The 20,055-nt window shown below is 44.3% G+C and overlaps 1 protein-coding gene across 3 annotated transcripts in view; it reads left to right on the forward strand.

Annotated features, from left to right (window-relative positions):
- Positions 1-12,940, forward strand: part of IDE (insulin degrading enzyme) — a 108,380-nt gene extending 95,440 nt beyond the window's left edge. For all 3 annotated transcript variants that reach the window (XM_040970318.1, XM_040970319.1, XM_040970320.1), the window contains exons 18-25: positions 184-275; positions 1,180-1,291; positions 3,422-3,589; positions 5,160-5,432; positions 6,957-7,018; positions 9,336-9,408; positions 10,038-10,105; positions 10,692-12,940. In XM_040970318.1, the coding sequence (XP_040826252.1) occupies positions 184-275; positions 1,180-1,291; positions 3,422-3,589; positions 5,160-5,432; positions 6,957-7,018; positions 9,336-9,408; positions 10,038-10,105; positions 10,692-10,787 (944 nt within the window). In that variant the 3' untranslated portion in view covers positions 10,788-12,940. The remainder of the gene's footprint in view (positions 1-183; positions 276-1,179; positions 1,292-3,421; positions 3,590-5,159; positions 5,433-6,956; positions 7,019-9,335; positions 9,409-10,037; positions 10,106-10,691) is intronic.
- Positions 12,941-20,055: the final 7,115 nt, after the last annotated feature.

Below are 20,055 nucleotides of genomic sequence, written 5' to 3' on the forward strand. Positions count from 1 at the left end.
GCGTTTGGGAAGTGAACCAATGCACTTGTTCCTTTTCACTCTTGCATAAATAAGTATATATTCTAGAAACAAAATATTTGAAAGGCTGAGTTACAGAGAGGGAGAAGCAGAAGATATTTAAGAATGTTCTGTAATATTTTTGCAGTTTTTGTTGGTTTTTCACTGTTTCTCACGCCTTTACAGATGTCACCCTTCCCCGTCTTAAGGCCTTCATCCCTCAGCTCCTGTCACGACTGCACATTGAGGCCCTTCTCCATGGAAACATAACAAAGCAGGTGACTGAGGATCAGTGCAAAAGGTTCTTCTCTCTCTAGTTTGTCTCCAGAGTTACCCAGTGTATCCTAGCAGAGTGCAATGGTAATGAGCACTTCAGGGTTCACACAGCTAGCTGTGTTCCACACTGTGGAGGAAGGTGCGAGAGAGCTCAGGCAAAGGGCCCTGTGATGTTAGCTCAGCAAGGACCTGCTTTCATGGCTGCAGCCTGCCTCTCACACTCGTAGGAGGAAACAGGAATAATAATCCCTTTTTTGTCCGGGACAACATAATCTGGAATCAGCCTGGATTCAAACATTGGCTGTGACACATAATGGATATGTAATCTTCTGAAAATGTCTTAACTCTGTGCTCTGTTTCCTTATCTGTAAGATTAAGAGCACCTACATCAGTAGGTTGTATAGATTAAATTGTACCCGCCAAGGGCTTAACTCATGGAAAACAGTACAGATTTCCATAGCCATTCTATCTCAAGAGCGCCCATGCACCACCACTGTGTTGTGTTGTCTCCAAAACAACATGTCCATATTCAGGGGCTGCTAAAACAGGATTCTTACTGGTTTGTGTCTTTCCCTATAAAGCCTGTGTTGACCTCCTTGCTTTGCATCAGGGTCATTAACTTGGAGTCAGCTTCCCACCAACTGCACCTCTCTGGCTCTGGCACTGCCTTCTGTCCAGCATGGATATCGGCGGTGATGGCTGGCTGGCGCTCTATTTCTCTTCACAACTATCACTTTGACTGACAGATTTCATTTTTATCTATTTTAAAAGGATCATATGTTCTTAAGATTAACTAGTTGACTTTGCAAATATGTTTTCATATTGTAGTTGACTATGCTGCATACTCTTTTTTACAAATGATACATTTGGCTTTTTGTTATGTGCTGTGAATATCTTTTTTCCCAGGCTGCATTAAGTATTATGCAAATGGTTGAAGACACGCTTATTGAACATGCTCATACCAAACCTCTCCTTCCAAGTCAGCTGGTTCGCTATAGAGAAGTTCAACTCCCTGACAGTAAGTTGAAGTATTGTGACTTTGGGGATGCAATACTTTGACATATTACTGTGGGTGGTTACAGGATGAATTCATTTGGATAATAATGCATAGTTTTATGGCAAAGAGCCATTGGGACTATCTATTACTTACAGAAATATGGTTAGAGGAAGGTAATTCTCTGGTAGGAGATCCAAAAAGGTGAAACTGGAAATAATAATGAAATGTACTGGTACTTGAAGGGAGGGGAATTGGAAAGTAAAATAAGCACAAAAATCAGAACCATTGCCTGTGAAGCACACAATAAAATCCATGTAATGGGAAATTAAAATTGCGGCATGTCATTGGATGCTTAGAAGAGTCTTTGGCCAGAATGATGTTAGGAAAACCGCAGGTATGGCAGCTGTATATTCATTATGTGGATGTGGGGAATTAAAGAATTTATTTAAATAAATTTTTTTTATTGGGGTTTGAAATCTTGGGTTGCTTTAACATTAACAGCAAGCAGTTTCTCTTGAAATAAAAACCCATTAAATGCACTGGCATTATGCTATAAGCTGTCTAGCACTTGTGCTGCCTCGTGAGTGCTGGTTTGAGTCTCAACTATTCCACTTCCAATCCATCTCCTCTTGAGCGCCTGGAAAAGCAGCGGAAGATGACCCAAGGATTGGGTTCCTGCTGCCCACTTGGGAGGCCCACATAGAATTCTAGGCTCCTGGCTTTAGTGTGGCCCAGCCCCGGCTAATGAGGTCATTGTGAAGTGATCCAGCAAATGGAAAATATCTCACTCTCTCTCCTCCTGCCCCGTCTCTTCTCCCCTCTCTCGTAACCTTGCTTTTCAAATAAATGAAATTTAACAATTCATCAAAAAATGTTTTTAGTATTTGAACATTTTATAATGGGAAATATGTTAAACCAAAAATAAGAGTGGTGATTTTTTTTTTTTGCCCATACTTGATTGTTGGCTCTTCACATGTGTGTCACTTTTGCTTTGCCTCCCTGCTGTTTCATTCTACAGCTGTGTTCCCTCTTCCCTTTTCTTCCTTATTGGACTGTGTGTTCACTCACCTCCTCCTCCAGGCCTATGGAATAGGCCATCGACTCCACTGCCAGCATCACAGGCAGCAGTGTAACCGATTGTGTTGTAACACCAGCCCCAACATTTACAGTTGAAAAGGGAAGGTTCTGCATATCATGAAGGAAGGGGCATGTGGAGAAATATAAGACGATGAGGGGTGAGCATTAGTGCTTACTGCCTACACTCCTCTCCCTCTTCTAGTAAGTGCTTCATGCGGCTTGTTTACAGTTAGAGAGTTTGACTATCACACTTGGACCTGGTTGAAAAAGTGAAATACAGGAAATATAACTGTAAGCTTCTCTGTCTCCTTTCACTAATGATGCTTCCATGATCATTTGTGAGAATTAGCAGGTATAGTGCTTACTTTCCTGAACCCTAAATGAGGGGGTTTCTGATTGTTGTTTTTTAAGATTTGCTTGTTTTTGTCTGAGAGGCAGATTTACATAGAGAGGACAGAAAGGCAGAGGGAGGTCTTCCCTCTGCTGGTTCACTGCCCACATGGACTGTCTGCAGCTGGGAGCCAGGAGCTTCTTCTGTATCACTCACGTGGGTGCAGGAACCCAAGGTCATGAGTCATCCTCGGTTAACTTTCCCAGGCCATAGGCAGGGAGCTGGATGGGACGTAGAGCAACCAGGATACAACCCACAACCTTATGGGAGTCTGGCACTGTAGATGGAGTATTAGCTAGCTATTTTTTTTTAAGATTTATTTATTTTTATTGCAAAGTCAGATATACACAGAGAGGAGGAGAGGCAGAGAGAAATATCTTCCATCCAATGATTCACTCCCCAAGTGACCACAACGGCCGGTGCTGCACCGATCTGAAGCCGGGAGCCCAGATCCTCTTCCAGGTTTCCCACATGGGTGCAGGGTCCCAAGGCTTTGGGCCATCCTGAACTACTTTCCCAGGCCACAGGCAGGGAGCTGAATGGGAAGTGAGGCTGCCGGGATTAGAACCGGTGCCCGTATGTGATCCCAGCGCATGCAAGGCGAGGACTTTAGCCGCTAGGTCACTACTCTGGGCCCAGCTTGCTATTTTTTTTAACCTGTTGCTGTTTTTGAAACTTTCCAGGAGGATGGTTTGTTTATCAGCAGAGGAATGAAGTTCACAATAACTGTGGCATCGAGATATACTACCAAACAGACATGCAGAGCACCTCAGAGAACATGTTTCTAGAGCTCTTCTGTCAGATCATCTCTGAGCCTTGCTTCAACACCCTGCGTACCAAGGAGCAGCTGGGTGAGAACGGAGGGGGAGGCGCAGAAGACGGGAAACTTTGACGAACAACATTTGTCCTCAGAAAACATTTTCCATGTGTGGGATAGCCAGGTACTGTGTACCAGGCATCCTCTATTCAGAAAGGCTTGTGGAAACCTTGCTTACAAGAAATCTACTTCTAAAAGATAAACTACCAGTATCTTTCAGATATTAAATCAGTTCTTATGATGCAATGCAGAGTGAAGTTTGCATGCATATCAATAAAGAGAACATTTAGAAGGGGATTCCAAGGTGAAGTTTCAGGGGTAGCAAAGTGGGAAATTGGAGGCACTTCAATTCACCAGACCAGGAGTTCCCTGAGGGCAACTAATGCCTCTTTTCTGGGACACACAGAACACACCCAGTAAGTAACTGCACTGCTTTAGCTGCTGCTCAGAAATGCTGGCAGGTTTGTGATCAATAAGGAAGGAAGTGAGAAGATGCCTCTTTAATGATAGAGAAGAACCAGTGAGAAAGGATTTGAGTCTAAGGACCTAGCACTTGCTAGGTGCTAGACATTAAAAGTGAGTAGGTTAAGGGGGAGTCTTTTCCATTAGAGAGCTCACAGTCAAATCAGGGTGGCAGATCTGTAAAGGGTTTCATATAGTACCATGTGGGCACTGTATCGTAAGAGTGCTCACATATAGATTCTATAGCTTCTATAGCTGACGATGGTGGCTTCCTCAGAAATAAGAAGGCCCCAGAGGCACCACAGCTGTCAGTGGGAGTGGATCCATGCAGAGCAAGTAAGAGAAGAGATTGGTTTAGGAAGGGTGTTGAAAGGGGGCAGTACTAGAGTAATAATGTGAAAACAAAGAGAAATGTAATAGGCACTAAATTACAATAGCTTAATAGGGGTCTTTAAGTAAATAAATAGACAGCTAAGATAAATGAGGGTCCTTGTCCAATCTGTCCTTAGCAGAAATCTGGCTGTCACCTCTCTGACAAATCTCTTCTGTGAGACCTTACAAACAGGCCTATCTTCCTGATAAATACAACCATCTCAGGCACAAATAAAAAAGGCGGGGAGGAAGTAAATGGTATCAGAACATGACAGTAGAAATGGCCTTGTATTAGCCCAGTTCCTAGAGAATTCAATCTGACTTGAGTTGGTCCAGATGTGGATTTTGTAACACATTATGGTAGTAGAGCCAGTTTTATGTGTAAGGGACTTAAATGCTAAAGGAACACAGAGCTAGGATGGTGGTTGAGAGATGAGAACGAGTACCATCTTTCCTAGGAATGGGAACAACTAGCACAGACAGAAGGGGATTGACTAAGGGAGTGAGGGGTTATGGAGATTATGAGTTTGAATCATGAATAAGTTTTGTCCTGAAGAAGAGAAAGCCATCTCCAACTTTTTGGCTTCCTCAAGAAACTCTCCTGTTTGGTCTCTGGGAACTCAGACCATCTTCATTGTTCATATTTCTTCAGAAATGAATTGGTTGAACCATAAAGAAGATTTTCTTTGGTCTCACAGGATAATTTGAATACAAAGTGACCCAGGTCTTTCATGCCAGAGTCCTGAGTGTCTGGTGTGTGTGTGTTTCAGGGTATATCGTCTTCAGTGGCCCGCGTCGAGCCAACGGCATCCAGGGCCTGCGGTTCATCATGCAGTCCGAGAAGCCTCCTCACTACTTGGAAAGCAGAGTGGAAGCTTTTCTAATGACCATGGAAAAATCCATAGAGGACATGACGGAGGAGGCTTTCCAGAAACACATTCAAGCATTAGCAATTCGTCGACTAGACAAACCAAAGAAACTGTCCGCAGAGTGTGCTAAATACTGGGGAGAAATAATTTCCCAACAATACAATTTTGATAGAGGTAAACTTAGGACTTAGCATTGTTAGCATTTAAGTGTCACATTTGAGAGCATTGAAGCCATTCTGGAGTGGCTGCCATTTTGTAGGTGATATTCAAGTATTGATGTGGGAATGAACTGGCACCTCTAAGCTGTTGTTTAACATAACAATTTCCTGTAAGAAACTTGAGTCAGATCTGCTTTTCTCATATTAGTGTGTTAATGTGGGAACAAATTTAACTTCGCTTTTTGCTTTTTGTTCCGTCACTGTACCTGAGACCCTACACACAGAGACACCAAAAGAAAAGTTTGCAGATTAAACTCTCATGAAGCAGGTTTTGCTCTAAGTTCACGTAGTTGCCTGTAGGGATCTCCGAAGAGTGTCACTGCCTTCAGATTTGGAAAAACTATTTTTCCTATATTTTGCAGTCCATCAGCTAAGTTTCCTCTCAGAGGCTAACAGAGGAGTGCCCAAAGACACCCTAGATATCAAGGGACCTGGGCTAGGTTCTCACCCTGATGCCAGCTGCTGAAGGCCTTGACTAAGTCACCTTTTGGAGAGCCACAGATTCCTTACCTGTAATTTTTCTAGATGCTGGCTTCCTTATTTGCCTACAATTTAAAAGCGTTTAGCTATGTGTCATTCATCCACTAATGTTTAGAAGTACCCTCATAGATTTTCTAAATTCTCACCATTCCTCCATGAAGTCATTATTATCGCAAGTTTCCAGAGGAGGAAGCTATGGCTCAGAAAAGTTGGAATGACTAGCCCACCTTGTGACAGTCAGGTGATGAGTCCAGGCTGGCCTGGATCCCCAGCAAAGGCTTATTCCATGCATCACATCTCTTATTTTAATTTGGAAACTATTCCTTCCTACCAGTATTGAGCATATGATCACTTAAGAGTGTTTGATTAAATTATATTGTCATTTATTATGGTGTTCTGGACTACTTAATGTGGAAATATGAGGGGCAAGTGTTTGGCCTAGCAATTAATGTGCCGCTTAGGAGATCCATATCTCATATTACAGTGCCTGGCTTAAAGTTATGGCCTTACTCCCAATTCCAGCTTCCTTTTTTTATGATTTATTTATTTTTGAGAGGCAGATTTACAGAGAGAAAGAGGAAAAACTTTTCCATCTGCTGGTTCACTCCCTAAATAGCCACAGTGACTTGGACTGAGTTGATCCACAGCCAGGCGGCAGGAGCTTCTTCTAGGTCTCCCACAGGGTGCAGGGTCGCAAGGCCTTGGGTCGTCTACCACTGCCTTCTCAGGCCATAAGCAGAGACCCAGGTTTCTTCTAATATGAATGCTGGTAAGCAGCAGGTGCTAGCTCAAGTAATGGGATCCCTGGCTCCGGTACCTGGATTGAGTTCCTAACTACTCCCTTTGACCTGGCTCCACCACAGCCACTGCCAGCATTTGGGGAGCCAACCAGCAGATGGCCATTTTCTCTCTGTGTCTTCCTCTCTTCCCAAGTAAATTAAAATGAATGAGTGACTATTTTAAGGCAAATGTTAATAAGTTACTGTTTGATTTCTTTAAGATAATATAGAAGTTGCGTATTTAAAGACACTTACCAAGGATGATATCATCAAATTTTATAAGGTAAGTTGCATTCGTTTATTTAGCTTTTGGCTCATAAGGAACTGTTGCATGGGCTGTGTTGTGTGTATTATTACTTTAAACCCATCGAGGCTGCACTGATGCAGGAGTTTTGTAGACTTACATATTTTTGACAGAGACACTTATTACTGTTAGAAAAACAAATGCAGACAATTCCTGTTGAACCCCCATGTTTGCTTTCCTCTCTCTACCAAGGCCTGTGGTGCTGGTTCCAAATCCTCCTTTTTGGGCTTCCTCTCTGTTTCTTCTCTGTTCCCAGCCTGCCCCCTCAATGAGGATTACTTTGCTATTTAATGGGGAAGAAGAGCAAAGAAAACAGAAGAACTCTGAGTGACATTGTTTTCCAAAATCTGACAAGTCTAAGCTGCCTTCACTCATTTAGGTGCCCCTGAGGCTGCTTTTTCAAACAAATTATTACTCACCTTGAACTGTGCTCAGAGGTCTTGGGAGTGTTGTGTTTGTGCCCATTGAGAAAGTGTATCTGGAAATTGGATAGACATTTGCTTCGTGGCTAGCACTCCACATTCCATTTCCTGGGTTTAATTCCCAACTCCAGCTTCTTGTTAATGCAGGGAACAGTGGTGATGGCTCAAGTGATGGCCTCTTACCACCCGTGTGAGAGGCCTAGATTAAATTCCTAGCTCCTGTATTGTGTGTGCCAGTGCCTGAGTTAAAGTCCTGATTTAGCTGCTGATCCCAGCTGCTGCAAATGTGTGCCCAGGGGAGCAGCATATCATGGCCCAAGTGGTTGATCCCTTCTCCCTACAGGGGAGACCCAGAGTTCTCAACTTCCAGTCTTAACCTGGCCCAATTCCAGCTATTGTGGGAATTTGGGGGTGAACCAGTGAGAGAGAGAAAGAGAGAGAGTGTGTGTCACATGTGAATGTCTACCTTTCAAATGTAAATAGATAAATAAATAAGGGTGCTTCCCAGTACCATGTTAAGAGGGGATAGATGTTGTGGCATTTCAGATTAAGCTGTCTCTCTTGGCATGACCATAGCTCAATTCCAGTCCCAATTCTTCCATTTCCCATCCAGCTTTCTGCTAATGCATCTTGTGGGACAACAAATCATGGTTCAAATCCCTGGGTGCCCGGCAGCCACATGAGGATCCTGGATGGGATTCCAGGCACCTCTGGCCTGATCCAACCCTGGCCGTTGGAGGTGTGCAGGGAGCAAACCTGCAGTTGGAAGGTTTCTCTCTCACGTGCTGAATAAATACATAACAAAAAATAAGTGAAGAAATTCAAAACTTTTGGCTTTTGCAATAAAGCTGTATTTATTTAAAATACTAAATATCTTCTTTTTAAAATAAATGTATTTTATTTATTTTAGAGGCATAGCTAAAGAAATAGAGAAGGAGAGACAAATATTCCGTCTGCAGGCTTAATCCCCAAATAACTGCAGTGGCCAGGGCTAGGCCAGAGCAGAACCAGGAGCCAGCAGCTTACTGCGAATATCCTACGTGAAAACGGGCACTCATGGTTTCCTGGAGGAAAATCACTGTCCACAAGCTGCTTCTTCAAAAGTACAAGGGAGTGTTTCTCTGTGTCTGCATAGAAGTGTTAGGACAGCCAGTTAAGAAAGGAGAGTGTCAGGCTATAGGTTCAATAGTAAAAGCCGGTGTTCTGAATGTGGCTTTTTCAGCAGTGAGATTTCAGTCATTTTGGTTGTGGAAATAGACAGCTCGACAAGTTTTTTGTTTCTTTGTTTTTAACCTCATGATTCCCTTTGCCTGATACAGAGGAAGACAAGAATCTCATCTGCTCCTGCTCTTCTCCACGTGTAGCCTTTGTTTTTGTTTTAAATTTTTTTTGTTGTTTTTTTGGAAAGTCAGATACACAGAGAGGAGAGACAGAAAGGAAGATCTTCTGCTCATTGATTCACTCCCCAAATGGCTGCAATAGCTGGAGCTGAGCTGATCCAAAGCCAGTAACCTGGAGACTCTTCTGGGTCTCCCACGCAGGTGCAGGGTACTAAGGCTTTGGGGAATCCTCGACTGCTTTCCCAGGCCGCAAACAGGGAGCTGGATGGAAAGTGGAGCAGCCAGAACTCAAACGAGTACCCATATACAAGGCGAGGACTTTAGCCACTAGGCTACCACGCTGGGCCCCAGATCACCTTTTAATATATGTATTATATATAAGACAGAATTGGAACCTGGAATGTAAACCCACCTGAAATTCCCAGCCCTAAGAAACAACTTTTTGATATGTAACTGAGTAAAAGCTGATTCTTTGTAATCAGTTTAAGTTCTTTGGTGGAGCAAAAGGGAGACCACATTCTTCTTTCTGTCCAGGAAATGTTGGCACTTGACGCTCCAAGGAGACACAAGGTATCCGTCCACGTTCTTGCCAGGGAAATGGATTCTTGTAAGTATTGAATGCTGATTTCTTTGAGAAGCGTATTTCTTTAGGTTCATGTTGAACCACCTGATGGTTGTCCCTTTGCCACATGCTGAAGTGGCATCAGTTAGTGAAAGAGTAGACAAAAGGAGCAGGAGACAGTCTGCTGTGCCAAAGCAGCAGTTAGAGGGAAGGGGAAAATGAAGCCATGAAGGACAGAACTACGGCTTCGTGGGGACACCCTGTGGTAGCAGGTGGGGCACCCCCAGAGAGGCTTTCTGGCACCACTGCGTGAGGCTGGAGTGGGGGCAAGCCAGCTGTCTGTCCCAGCCTTCCTGTCACTTGCTGACAGCCGTTGGCCTGATGTTAACTGCGCTGGCCTTCCGGATTGCTTGACTGCCTAACTCTGGGTGACCAGAGCCTCAGCATCCAGTCAGATCAGACCTGGGCACGCAGGCTGCCGCAGCCATGACTCCATGGCCTTCCTAGCGTGAAGGGCCTTTACTGGACCCTGCAGAGAGGAGGGGCCTTGGGCACATCTGAGGGACCCAAGAAGCGAGTCTGGTCATGGACTGAATCTGCTTCAGGTTTCTTGTGAAAGTTGCTCTCGTGTGCTAATGGAAGTGCAAATCATTAAACCCTTTGTTTTCTTATAGGCCCTGTTGTTGGAGAGTTCCCATGTCTAAATGATATAAATTTGTCACAAGCACCAGCCTTGCCACAAGTAAGAACCGTAACTATGACGCTAGATTGTATTATCAGGACTTCCTCCTTAGAGCACATAAAGACAGAAGTCTCAGGTCACCAGATATTCCAGCTTCTCTTGGGGTCTCCTCCAAGTGCTCTTCACCCTGCCTCTGCCTCTTGTAGGAACACGCGTGTTACTGCGCAGTGAATCCTCTCTGGCCACATCTTTTCTAAATATTGAATATTGCCCATGTGTTGTAATCATTTACAAAGGCTGGCATGCACTTGCAGGATGAGCACATTGGCAGTTGAGACCAGGCCCTCTCTGTAACCCTGCGGAAGCCTTGGTGCTGAGCCTTTGTGGAGCCAACTTTTGTGTGTGCACAGGAAAGGCAGAAATCTTCCCTGTGGGGCAGAGTCCCAACTGGGGCACTTGTCGTAGGTTGGCACGGGACAGTCAATGACCCTGTTGGCCCTGGTGACCCAGGACCAGCAGGCCACCACGTAGAAGGTAGAAACCAGTGCGTACCTCTCCGCAAAAAAAGTTGATGTCCTGTCCTCAACCTGATTTGTAGGCTAAATTTATTTGGTGTGTGTATCTTTTTTTTTTTTCGCTTTTTCAGCCTGAAGTGATTCAGAACATGACTGAGTTCAAGCGCGGTTTGCCCCTGTTCCCCCTGGTGAAGCCACATATTAACTTCATGGCTGCCAAGCTCTGAAGACTTCCCGCAGCTGGGAAGATGCACGTGGAGGCGTTCCTGAGTCTTCCGGGGCCTAGGGGAGCCGTCTGGGTTCCTTGAGGAGTTTCTGATTCACTTGTAGAAAGACAGATAAAAAGGAATTGTCAAATGTCATTATGTAGAAATATTAAAAATCCAAAATAAATTACAGAATCTTATAGATGTAGAATATTTTTTAAACACATGCCTCTTAAATATTTTAAATTTTTTCTTTTTACATCTAAGAAATTTCCCTTATATAACAGTGCTTAAAATGACAAATGATATTCCTATAGAACCTTTCTTCCCTATTCTGTAAAATAGTCAATTGTCCAAAGAAAATTAAATTTAGGTTTTTTTTTTTTTTTCTTAAAGCCTGCTTAAGTTAACAAGAGTTCAAGACATTTAAAAAGGCAATACCTTTTTAAACAACTTAGCCCAAATTTACTTTCTACCTGTGATAGTTTGGTGTTAATGGAGAACTTTACATTTGACATAAAATGAACAGAGTAACATAATTTTCTTTTGTTAGTAAAATTGCTGGTTATATAAGGCATGGTTTTAATCTTTTTATAAGGTTTGAACATGTTTTTTATTCCAACTAGTAAAGCTGCTGGAAAAACACTGGAGCGCCCTGGCTCATTTACAGTGCTAGAAGTACAGATGTACTTAACATCAGTTCTGTCCCAAACTGAATTTCTCAGGATTCCTGTGGTTTCTTTCCTTCTGACTGAATCGTATCCATGTTCGTGTTGCCCATAGTTGGTTTGCAGTGTTTCATCAGTTTGACTTTTTCTGATCAACATGTTGTATTTATTTAATGAGTACAGATAGGGTCGAATCGAGATCCTGCTGAGTGTGTGACGTGCTTCTCCAACATCAGCTACTGTAACCTCAGTCAGTATGTGAACCAGAATATTTTCATCCACGATGATGAATTTAAAAGGCAACAACTATAAAGCCACCTTTTTGGAGATAATGAAGAGTTAATCTTACATTGTTAAATAGCAAGTCTCTTTAAGACTCCGAAGTCCCTCATTGCTACCAGTCCAATCTTGCCTTAAGTGTTGTTTTTTTTTTTAATATATAAGTATCAACATACAATCAGATGGTAACTAGAGTGGACTTTTTAAAAAAATATTTTTTTCATAGATGCTATTTTAGGTGAAATTATTAACTTCATTATTTTGAAAATATCTACTATTATATTAAAATTGCTTCAGGAGAAATTGTGAATATATTTCCTCATGGGGGCACGAGTAACAGTAAATGACCCTGTCATCCACTAACTCAGGCAGTGGCATTTTCACGTGGCTTGTTTGCCGGTTCTTTTTGCGGAGTCCTGTCTTTTCACATCTTCAGTTTTTATAACTACCGTTTTCCAAACAGTCTCAATTTGGGGCAAGAATGATACGGTCACACTACGGGCCTGCTTTGAAAAGCAGGGCTCCACTCCTGCGGTCAGATCCGTGTGGTGCTGTAACTGTCTTTCTACCCTTAACCTTCAAGGGCCGCCTTGGACGAAGCCCGTCTGTGTCCATCAGAGGGAGTGTAACTTCATCACTTCCTTCTGCTTTTATGCATTTATACACTATGCAGCTCTTCATCAAACTGCAGAGACATACCAGGTGGCACAAAAATTAGTCCTGAAGGGTAAAGAAAAATCCACTTTTTCTGTGGAAAATTATGTGCTGTAGAGGAACTTCTAACTCTTTTTTTTTTTTTTTTTTCCTAATGACTGAAATTTCAAAGAAAGGCACATGAAGCAGGTTAGAAAAACACTTGGTCTAGTCTTCCACAAACCTGCAATGGCTGTTGAGTTGCTCGGGCATTTCTCAGTTTCCAAGCTGATCTCGAGCTGCCGCGGCATCTCTCAGGCATCTCCTAACGGAGTCTCTCAAATGAGTCCAAGCTGCATCGCTGAGCAATAACACGCCACCCCAGACACTGCTGCTCAACTCGAGGCTCAGCAAACAAGATGTGTGCAACACATGAGTTCCTGGTTGCCTGGGACCTTTTTTTAAATTTGTTTGTTTTGCTTTAAATTTTAAAAAACCCTCTTTCTGGCCAGCTGGTGTGATGGAGAAAGCATGTGGCACAGCCAGTGTGGAGTGCTAGGGTTACCCTGTTTACAATAAACCACCTGCATTTAACCTCGAGTTGGCGTCTGTGTGTTTTTACAGTTCTAGTGAAAAACCCGGTGGCCAGTTCTCGGCCTACATCTCTACATCTGATCTGACAAGACTCCTTGCCTTCCTTGTTCCTCAGGCAGAAAGCAGTGAGCTCTAGTTTGTTCCCTTTGACCACGTCTTGATAACAGCTTCTTAGTTAAATGGCTCAGTTTCACTCTACTTAAAATAAATGACTTGTAAAACAGCAACCCTGGTATTTGAGACTGACTTCCTGGTGCAGTATCACTGACCCCAAACCCTGAAGATTTTTCCCCCCTTGGTCTTTAACACTGGAGAAAGATTAAAAGGCTAGGAAAGCCAGCCTCTTCTGTCCTCAACAGTTATATTCACACCTTGCCACAACTCCAGTCACAACCTAGACAGATACCATGGGGTGACCAGCAGGCTCCAGTAGGCATTACCAGAGGGCTCTGCTGCCAGCCTAGGACAGTGCTCCAGCCCCCACCGTCAGCACGTGCTCGGGAACGTGCACACCCCGTGCAGAGGCTCTGCAGCTGGGGCCAGTTTTCCTTTGTGCCTGAGTGCAGCAGGGAAGCTTTCTGGGCCATTTGTCTGATTCTCTGATTGAGCATCTGGGAATGCTTAATGATGAGACCGAGGCTTCTCGCCTGGGATCTGCCTTCTGGAAGGGCAGTGCCTGCCTTGACTCCTTCCCTCACCAGACTCTCTCCCAGCTATTGAATGAAGTTCAGTCCTTCAGTGCAAGCATCATATTCTCCATGGTACCTGCCGGCAGTGCTTGTTGGTAGTTCCACGATGACTGGGCTGCTTTGCTCACCTAAAACTGACTCTTGAGCAGTATTAGAGTATTTTAAACAGCTTGTATTCTAAATTGACACCAATAGCTAACATCAAGCCTTTGAGAGTCATCCTGTTCTGGAAGCTGAACAGTTTGCTCAGAATCTTAGAGAAAGCATAGGTTCGAGCCTCCCGTTAGATCTGCAGATTGTAAATCTCATCCCGACCTGTGGGAACAACTTCCACATCTGTTCGTGTACTTAGGAAACAAATGGCAGGGCAGCTGCTTTTCCTCCTTAACGTCACTTTATCTTTTCCACAGGCACCATTTTACTTGCTCTCCCAGCCTTTACCTGTATGGGGAGCTGGGAGACCAGATGTCCTCTCCTCTAGCCCAGTCTTGATTCCACATACTTTGCACAAAGAAGTTTATCAGACCAAAGCTTGAGAACCCTAAACATTTCCCAAAAATGCTCTGTGGTTACAGTGTAGGAACAGAAACATGTGGAATGCCATGTGACCAACGGGAAGGTACCTAGACTTTTTCAGCAAATATTAACATTTGCAGGAAATATTCCCAGCATCAAGTAAGAGTGGCAGATTATCTTAACCCCACAGAATTATTTTAAAAGATTTACTTACTGATATTTGGAAGGCAGATTTACAGAAAGAGAAGAGATAGAACTTCCATCTGCTAGTTCACTCCACAGTGGCCGGAGTTGGGCCAATCTGAAGCCGAGGGCTTGAAACATCTTCTGGGTCTCTCTCATGGGTGTAAGGGCCCAAGGACGTGGGCCATCTTCCACTGTTGTCCAAGGAGCTGGATGGGAAGTGGGGCAGTTTAGACTGGAACTGGCACTGCAGACAGAGGCTTAACTCACTATATACCATAGCCCTGGTATGCTATGGTCATCTAGTGGGCAAGATGGTGGCCATAACCTGGTGACCCTAGTCATATCAGACTGGATTCCTGTGATCACGTAAAACTGTAGCAACCAACACAAGGATCAACACAGAACAAATGAACAAATGGGGTAGAATGCAGTCCAGAAATAGATCCACGTGTTTCTTGCAGCTGCTTTTTGGTAAAGACTGTCATGGTGATTCAACAGGAAAAAGTCCTTTTTTTTAAAAAATTGGACCAGTTGGGCCCGGCGCGGTGGCGCAAGTGGTTAAGTCCTCGCCTTGCACGCCCGGGATCCCATATGGGCGCCGGTTCTAATCCCGGCAGCCCCGCTTCCCTTCCAGCTCCCTGCCTGTGGCCTGGGAAAGCAGTTGAGGACGGCCCAAAGCTTTGGGACCCTGCACCCGCGTGGGAGACCCGGAAGAGGCTCCTGGCTTCGGATCGGCATAGTATCGACCCGTTGCGGCTCACTTGGGGAGTGAATCATCGGATGGAAGATCTTCCTCTCTGTATCTCCTCTCTGTATATCCGCCTTTCCAATGAAAAAATAATAAAAATAAATCTTTAAAAAAAAAAAAAAATTGGACCAGTTTACAGAGAGTAAGCGACACAGAGAGAAGGATCTTCCGTCTGCTGGTTCAATCCCTAAGTGGCCTCCCAGAGTGCTGAGTGGGCTGGAGGTTAGGAGGCCTGCAGCCATGTTGCAGTGCCTAGCTTTCACAGCTGCCTGCGTTCTCGCCTCCAGCTCCGGGATCAGCTGCAGTGGCTCAAACAGCCCCCGTGGAGGCCAGCGTTAGGTTCCCTGCTTTGGCTACAGGCACCTGCAGAGGGAGCAAGCAGATGAAAGCGCTCCTTCTGTGCCTCTCATGCAATTAAAACAACAGCAACAACAGAACACTGAAGAGCTGTTAGGGGAGATCTGTGGCTGTCTGCAGTCTTTCCAAGGCACAAGAACAAAGGACCTTCGGTAACTTTGAGGAAAAATTGGAAATGTCCTACATCAATTAAAAGCTGAAAAGGTAATTTTTTAAAGCCAAAATGAGATGCCATCGCATGCAGACTGTCATAGCCAAATTTAGGAGCGCTGAGAATGGTAAGTGCAAACTTCTTCCGTGCTTTTTAAAAATGTCTTAAGTTTCTGTTCCTACTATAGCGTCGGAACATGTGTTCTGTACTGTAACCACAGGGCATTTTTGGGAAATGGTTCCGAGACATCGTTTATGTAATGTTCTAATAAAACACATTCTCGTGAATTTTTTTGTTTTTAAAAATTTATTTTTATCAGAAAGGCAGATACACAGAGAGAAGGAGATACAGAGAAAAGATCATCTGTCTACTGGCCCACTCCCTCCAGTGGCCGCAACAGTTGGAGCCGAGCCAATCTGAAGCCAGGAGCCAGCAGCTTCTTCCAGATCTCCCTCACAGGTGCCGGGTCCCAAAGCTCTGGGCCATCCTCTATTGCCTTTCCCAGGACACAAACAGGAAATTGGTTGGGAAATGGAGTTGCTGAGACGTGAACCGTTGCCCACATAGGATTCCAGTGCATACAAGGCAAGGATTTAGTCACTAGGCTGTTGCACTGGGCCAGCCTTGCATACATGAATTTCAAGGGTTTTTCATACCAATGCAAACATTCTAAAATTTTATTTCCATGAACTTTTTGAAGTTCCCTAGTACGCATTGTGTATGTCTGACTGAAAAGTTGCTCTTAGGAGCTTTGCCCACTTATCATGTGTAGCTTTTTCCAATTTTGCTGTCATATTGTGTTCCATCATATATTATAATTGATATATCCTATTCAGAAACACATAGATTTTCAATTATGGATTATTTAGAACACAGTCTGGTGTAAACATTTTTTTAAAGATTTATTTTTATTATTTTTTATTGGAAAGGCGGATATACAGAGATGAGAGACAGAGAGGAAGATCTTCCGTCCGATGATTCACTCCCCAAGTGAGCGCAACAGGCCGATGCTATGCCGATCCAAAGCCAGGAGTCTCTTCCGGGTCTCCCACGCGGGTGCAGGGTCCCAAAGCTTTGGGCCGTCCTCGACTGCCTTCCCGGGCCACAGGCAGGGAGCTGGAAGGGAAGCGGGGCTGCCGGGATAGAACCGGCGCCCATATGGGATCCCGGGCGTGCAAGGCGAGGACCTTTAACCACTGCACCACCGCGCCGGGCCCCTGGTGTAAACATTGTTAGACCTGTATGTGTCTCCAGGAGTGCACCTACAGGTGAAATTACCAAGTCCTAATCTAAGTGTGCTCCATTTTAGGAGATAATGCCAAATAATTTTCTAAAAAGATTGTACCAATCTATACCCTTTCCAACAGACTGCATTGCAGTTCTTAAATGAAAAAATAAAGTAAGAAAGTAGCCCATCAAAATCATTAAAAACTGCTTGATAGTTTGGCCAGGGGTAAGGATGGCTGTTGATGTGTGTACGTGGGCACGTTACCTCTGTGTGTGTGTATATACTGTGTACATGTATTTGCGAAGGTGTAGGTGTGTGGTATTTATATGTGCGTGTGTGACTCTGATATGCGTGTGTGTGTGTTTGCATCTCTTTGCTTGGCACTTTCTGCCTCATCACAGCAAGTCCTCTGCTATTCAGAGCCATTCAGATCGACTGGCAGTAACTGCACCATGGAAAGCTTGAAGGGGTCTTAGGCTCTTTTTACTTGATGGTGGTCTTGTGCAATGAATTAATGTTCAGTATTCACCACTGACTTAGAGTTTATTCTAGTTCACTAATTATTAACCATAATTTCACAGAATTTCCTGTGAATTGTTAGCTTAAAGCAATAAATAGGGCCCAGTGTATTAGCCTAGCGGCTGAGGTCCTTGTCTTGCACACACTAGGATCCCATATGGGTGCCGGTTCTAATCCCAGCAGCCCCACTTCCCATCCAGCTCCCTGCTTGTGCCCTGGGAAAGCAGTCAAGCACAGTCCAAGGCTTTGTGACCCTACACCCACATGGGAGACTAGGAGGAGGTTCCAGGTTCCTGGCTTTAGCTCAGCTCAGCTCCGGCTGTTGCAGCCACTTGGGGGTGATTCATTGGACAGAAGATCTAGATCTTCCTCTCTGTCGCTCCTCCTCTCTGTATATCTGACTTTCCAGTAAAAACTAAATCTTTAAATACACAAATAATCAATGAATAACCCTGGGTCCTATTCCTGCCCTTCTGATGGAATAGTTCTGGATGCCACCTGCATATTGGATTATGATCCCAATGGGGAGAGGCAGTACTTCTGATGGTGCAAAGCTTCAATTGGCCACCAGATGGAGACAAAGCACGCCTAAGTCAAAAGGCTCCCATAAAGCCCATTTGAACATACCTGCACCAGCTCCAATTTTTGTAATGTACCATCCTAGACAAAAATGTGGGAAGATGGGCAAAATTATCTCCAGTGCTGTTGCCTGACAACCAAAGACATTCTCACAACCACTGGGGAAAATTCCAGGAATTAACTTAAAAAATAACACAACTAAAAAAATGTATTTCAGATACCACAGTTTTCATCCAGAAATATTTTCAATCCTCCTACTTCACTTGATAAAATAAACTATATAAACCGATAGCAAGACTAGAAAAAAATGAGGGTAATATTGTTCAGACCAGAATATTTTTTAAAGTTAATGAAAAATCATATTATGATTTTTGCATCACAATCAACCTTTTTAAAAATATGTTTATTTTTGTTACAAAGTCAGATATACAGAGAGGAGGAAAGACAGAGAGGAAGATTTTCTGTCCAATGATTCACTCCCCAAGTGAGTGCAATACCAGGAACTGAGCTGATCTGAAGCCAAGAGCCATAAGGTTCTGGGTCTCCCACGCGGGTGCCGTGTCCCAAAGCTTTGGGCTGTCCTCAGCTGCTTTTCCAGGCCACAGGCAGGGAGCAGAATGGGAAGCAGGGCTGCCAAGACACAAACAAGTACCCATATGGGATCCTGGAGCATTTAAGGCAAAGACTTTAGCCACTAGGCTACCGTGCCAGGCCCTCAATCTTATCTTTTTAAAAAAGATTTCAGTCAGTATTTGTGCAATAGTTGGTGAAGCTGCTGCCTGCAGCACCAGCATTCAGTATGGGCACAGGCTCAAATCCCGGCTGTTCCTCTTCGGATCCAGCTTCATGCTAATGTGCCTCGGAAAGCAGTGGGGGATAGTCCAAGCACTTGGACCCCTGCACCAAGCAGGAGCCTGGGTGAAGCTCCTGGATTTGGCCTGACCCAACCCTGGGCATTGCAGCCATTTGGAAAATGAATCAGCAGATGGGAGATTTATCTCTCATTTGCAAAGAAATACTTTAAAAAGATTTACCTCTTTATTTGTAAAACATATATAGGGGAATGAAAAATAGAGTTATTCCATCTGTCAGTTCATGCTCTAAGTGGCCGAAACAGCTAGTGCTAGACCAGGCCGAAGCCAAGAACCAGGAACTCCATGCTGCTCTCCACTGACTGCGGGCAGCAGGGACGTAGCAGCACAGCCATTGTCTGCTGCCTCCAAGGCATTGAGTGTGAAGCTCAGACTGAAGTGGCACAGCCAGCACTCCAACTGGCATTCTCCCAAGGGGCTGTGGGCATCGCAAGCCACAGCCTAACCTGCTGCACTAAAATGCTGCCCCCTTTTTTCCTCTCCTTCCTTCGTCTTCTTGATGTATTAAAAGAAAAACAGTCATAGAACACGGGATCTTCCATCATCTGGTTCACTCTCCAGATGTCCACAACAGCCAGGACTGGGTCAGTCCAAAACCAAGAGCCTGGAACTCAATTCTGATCTCCCCTGTGGGATGTCAGGAACCCAAGCCTTGGAGCCAGCGGCTGCTGCCTCCCAGCCCGTGCATTAGCAAGAAGCTGGGCTCAAAGTGAAGCAGGAGGGCTCAACACTGTAGCCTAGCAGCTGAAGTCCTCGCCTTGCATACACCAGGATCCCATAGTGGTGTTGGTTCGTGTCACGGCAGCCCCCACTTCCCATCCAGCTCCCTGCTTATGGCCTGGGAAAGCCGTTGAGGATGCCTCAAACCTATGGGGTGCAGGGTCCTGGCTCCTAGCTTTGGATGGGCTCAACTCCAGCCATTGTGGCCACTTAGGTGTGAATTGGCAGACAGAAGATCTTCCTCTCTGTCTCTCCTTCTCTCTGTATATCTGACTTTCCAATTAAAAAAATAAATCTTTTTAAAAGAAAGTGGAGCAGGGCCTCACAGTGGGCACTGGTAGGAGATGAAGGCACTTACTTCACCGCACCACAAAGACCAGCCAAGCCTTTGCTGGTAATTCCACTTTTTCACAGACGTTTAGAATTATTCTCATGGAGTGGAAATTTTTTGAAATGAGATCACTGAGAATTATGCAAATAGAAATCAACATCTGCAGAAGTAAATTAGCTTAAGATATGTTGTTCACAGGATCTGATAAGAAATATGCAG

Source organism: Ochotona curzoniae, unplaced genomic scaffold (genome assembly GCF_017591425.1).
Source record: "Ochotona curzoniae isolate NIBS_2020 unplaced genomic scaffold, NIBS_Ocur_1.0 scaffold_4763, whole genome shotgun sequence".
In the NCBI taxonomy this organism is placed as follows: domain Eukaryota; kingdom Metazoa; phylum Chordata; class Mammalia; order Lagomorpha; family Ochotonidae; genus Ochotona; species Ochotona curzoniae.